This window comes from Tupaia chinensis, unplaced genomic scaffold (genome assembly GCF_000334495.1).
Source record: "Tupaia chinensis unplaced genomic scaffold, TupChi_1.0 Scaffold000704_1, whole genome shotgun sequence".
NCBI classification, from domain to species: Eukaryota; Metazoa; Chordata; class Mammalia; order Scandentia; family Tupaiidae; genus Tupaia; species Tupaia belangeri.
Genome location: NW_006160227.1, coordinates 1,432,235 through 1,436,622, shown reverse-complemented (window position 1 = coordinate 1,436,622; position 4,388 = coordinate 1,432,235). Strand labels below are relative to the sequence as shown.

Sequence of the window (4,388 nt, the reverse complement as noted above, 5' to 3'; positions counted from 1 at the left end):
GATCGCAGGGGCACGGCCTCCCGGACAACGCACTGGCCGTGGGGCTGCCCCGCATGTAACCACAGACGAGCCGCCGGATTCTGCCCGCGTGTGCTAGAAGCGAGCTGACTAGAGCCGTTTCACGAGGTTTGACGGGAGAGCTGTGGCTTGAGCCACCCCACAGGGCAGCGAGGTTCGGGAGGGGTGGACACTGGTGAGCAGCACCTCACCCAGGGCTGCCAAGCACTGGAGCTGCACAGGGGGCGAGGTCCGGGCCCACCTTTCCAAAGACCGACAGCCTGAACCCACGTATGAGGGTGACCCACAGCGTGCATGCCAGGGGAGCAGCACCCTGTCGTTTTGAGGGAGGTGACACGTGAGCAGGGTCACGGATGCTCAGGACCGAGCCAGGCACTGTGTGATCTGGGGTCAGGAGAGACGCCCTGGCCATGCAGGAGAGGCCAGGAAGGGCTCCGTGCAGGCCTGTGTCTGACCCTGCAGGACTGGGGCCCACATGGGGCTGGGGCCAGGAGGAGGAGAGGCAAGGAGCTGAAGCGACAGAGTAGCTATTTGTATTGGAAAGGAATTCAACCTCAAGGAGCATTCCTTTTAGGATTACTTAAACAAATGATAACTCTCTTCATGCATTTCAATAGGATTTGATCCACGTTAAATTCAGACGTAATTTTCAAGGAAACACCTACTGGGGGGGGGGAAGGTGTGGACTGCTACACCAGCAAAGGTCCTATTTAAACTGTCATTTCACCAAAGGCAAGTTTAATGTGACTTACTTCTCTGACGTGATTATAGGCATGTTTGTCTTCATGCCTGCAACGACAAAGAAGTTCTATTAGTTTCAGACACATCTTCAAGGAGAAAAAAACACCAGAACATCTAGAAAAGACAAAAATTTCTTTTTTTTTTGCTATAGGGCATGTGCGCTCACCAGAAAGACAGAGAGAGACAGAGAGACAGAAAGTGAGAAATCACCCCCCGGGGGGATGGCCACGCCGCATGGGCACACACGCACACGCGCCCAGCATGAGTTTAAGCCACCGGGTCTGGGACTCAAACCATGGTTGACCACATGGGAGTCCAGCGACAGAGCCATTAAGCTAACTGCTAGTCCTGGTTGCTGTAAATTCTAACTCGCATTCGAACCTGTGTATGTACCACAGGGGAGCAGGGCCACGTGAGCCCCAGGACCCATGACACACACAGCACTCTGCTGGGGACTGCTTCAACAGGAAGGCCTCACTGACACGTCTGAGGATCCTCAAAGTAATACAGAACACGTTTTCACCAGTCCTAAAGACACGTTAGCTTTGCTTAGAACCCTAGCTGCTCTTCAGGGCGGTACAATTGCCAGCGTGCACACGATGTCTCTTCTAGAACTTTCCTAAGTACGCTGTGGGACAGTGTAAAAGATGAAGGGGAGCGACGACCTGCCAAGGGAGCTGCACGACGTGAGTTTACCTTTCCACCTGGCGACCAGCTTAGGGTCTGAGCCTGTGTAGTTCGGACGGCTTCTCGAAAGAACGCCTTTTCCAAAATAACCCTTTCGGGAAAAAAGAAGACAAAGTTAGTTCACATTTCGTTTTCAGCGTTCTGGCTCAGACAGAATACAGTTACAGGCGGAGCACCCTTCATTTGAAATGCTAGGGACCGGAAGTGTTTTGATTTGAGATAGTTGCACAGTCACAATACCTCTTGGGGATGGGACCCAAGCGCAACACAAAATTCTCCAAGTTCTTTAGGCTCCATAGGTACCTTATACACACAGCCTGACGGTAATTACATTTTTTCTGTTCTTTTTTTTTTTAGTTTTTGGCTATAGGAAGTGTGTGTTCACGAGAGAGAGAGAGAGAAAGAACCCCCCTCCCCGTGGGGGAGATGGCCATACCCCTTCTCCCCCATTGTCCTCTCAGGATTTTGGCATGTAGGCACACGCAGTCAGCGTGATTTTCAAGTCACTGGGTCTGGGACTCAAACCCCAGTCAGCCATGTGGGAGTCCAGCACTTCATTTTTAACATTTTTTGAGGAGAGATGTTTGCTATAGGGAGTGTGTGCTCCCTAGAGAGACACAGACAGACAGAAAGCAAGAAATCACTCCCTAGGGAAGATGGCCACAACACAATCCTCCTCCTCCATTCTCCTCTCGGGATTCTGAGTGCGCACACCAGGTGTGAGCTTTTAGTCCTTGGGTCTGGGACTTGAAAGGTGTGGGAGGCCAGCAATGTCACCATTCTGCCCTCTGCTGGTCACAGGAGTATAGCATGTTAACCACTAAGCCACCTTCGGGCCATTGCCTGATGGTTATTTATTTATTTATTTTTTTTATTTAAATTCCTTTTATAAAACATTAATTTAATTTTTTTTTTTTGGAGATGTTTTTGCTATAGGGTGCAAGTGCATGCCAGAAAGACAGAGACAGAGAGAAAGAGAAACAGAAAGCGAGAAATCACCCCCTAGGGGGGATGGCCACTCCACAATCCCTTCTCCATTCTCCTCTCAGGATCTTGGGCACACACACACACGTGCCTGGTGTGAGTTTAAGCCACTGGATCCAGGACAAGAACAATCATCAGCTACATGGGAGTCCAGTGACATAGCCATTATGCCAACTGCTGATCCCAAACATTTATTTAATTTTGTTTTTATTATTTATTTTTATTTGACCAGAGAGAAAGAGAAAGAGAAAGTGAGAAAGCAAACTGCCAGGCCCGAGACTCGAAACGCAGTTGGCCATGTGCAAGTCCAGCCCCATAGCCACCATGCCACCTGCTGGCCCCCGATGGAAATTTTATACAATAATTTTGTATTGCAGCAGTTTGACTATCGCCCATCACATAAGGTCAGGTACAGAATTTTCCACTTGTGATTTCATGTTTTTTTTGTTTGTTTGTTTGTTTTTGAGAGGTTTTTGCTATAGGACACATGAGCTTACCAGAAAGATGGAGAAAGACAGAGACAGAAAGTGAGAAATCACCCCCCCCCCAGGGGAATGGCCACGCTAATCCCTTCTCCTCCATTCTCCTCTCGGGATCTTGGGCACGCACGCACGCCTGGTCTGAGTTTAAACCACGGGGTCCAGAACTCAAACCAAGGTCGACTACGTAGGAGTCCAGTGACGTAACCATTACGCCATCTGCTGGTTCCCATCATGTTGTTTTTGAAGCATTTTGCGTTTACATTTATTTATTTATTTTTAATTTGGTATAGGGCATGTGCGCTTACTGAAAGGAGAGAGAGAGAGAGAGGGAGAGTGAGAAAACACCCTCCACGGGGAACGGTCACACCGCAATCCTTTCCATTCCATCCTCCCCTTGAGGTTGCTCGCATGCACCTGGTGTGTTTCTCAAGCCACCAGGTCCGGGACTCAAATGGAGGCTTCCATGTGGAATCCAGCTGCCTTAACCACCATGCTGCCAGCTGGCCCGAGCTTTCTGGCGTTTCGGACTGGGGATGCTCGACTGGTAGCTGAGTTCACAGGGGAATCCTCCCCACTTCTCATTCCCTCTGATTATTTACTATTATAATGACGATGTTAGATTTCATCTTCGGTTTGAGAGTTCTGGTAAATGTTTAGACACCCTGTTTATCTCGTAACTAATGACCTCAGGGTCTGATCAACTGAAGGCCACAGTGCAGACGGAGCAATTTCTCCTTCGTGTGTGGCTCAGGGACATCGCGCGACTGGACGCAGAGCCAGGCCTCCCAGGAACAGGCTTCTTGGACTCCGCTGTACTCCAGAGCTGACGAAATCGCCTCCTTCCTGTTCATTCCAAATGTTTGTTCCCCATTTCTCATGATACAATATTTAAAGACAAAGAAAACTGAAATAATAAACACTCTACCCTCTACCTAGATTTATCGGGTGGTGGGAAAAGTCATGACAGGTTTTTGCGTATGACCGATACTGTAATGCTCAGAATAAGGAGCGTGTGTGGCTCCCTACAGAGCGTCCTGCTCACTGCTGTGGGCTGTGAATAAAGGCCTTGCCGAGAGCTGGGGAGAGACACTGTTTTGGCTTATTCAGACTCCCACCTTCCCAGGGCCAAGCCCGCCCCTTTTCTGTGCCTAGAGAAGGCCCGTTTATGGGTAGGAAGCCAACCGGAGGTTCCTTGGGCTGGAGGGATCAAGTGTGGTGGGCACCGGGGGACCTTGTGTGGTAATGAGAATGTCCTAACTGGGCTGTGGTGGTGGTACGCAGCTTTATAACTTTTTTTTTTTTAAATTTTATTTGTTCATTTTTAAATTTGACCAGAGAGGGACAGAGTGAGAGAGAGGGAGAGAGAGAGGAAAAGTGAGAAAGCAAGCCGCCAGGTCTGAGACTCGAACTGTGGTTGGCCAGGTTGGTGTCCAGTTCCCTTAAACACCATGTCACCTCCTGGCCCCACACCACCAT

General features: G+C 49.5%; 1 protein-coding gene across 2 annotated transcripts in view; it reads right to left on the bottom strand.

Moving 5' to 3' along the window:
* TSEN2 (tRNA splicing endonuclease subunit 2) overlaps window positions 1-4,388 on the bottom strand; it is a 35,987-nt gene that overhangs the window by 23,312 nt on the left and 8,287 nt on the right. For both annotated transcript variants that reach the window (XM_006160646.3, XM_014592488.2), the window contains exons 3-4: window positions 1,456-1,537; window positions 771-807 (exon numbers count right to left, since the gene is read on the bottom strand). In XM_006160646.3, coding sequence (XP_006160708.1) covers window positions 771-807; window positions 1,456-1,537 — 119 coding nt within the window. The remainder of the gene's footprint in view (window positions 1-770; window positions 808-1,455; window positions 1,538-4,388) is intronic.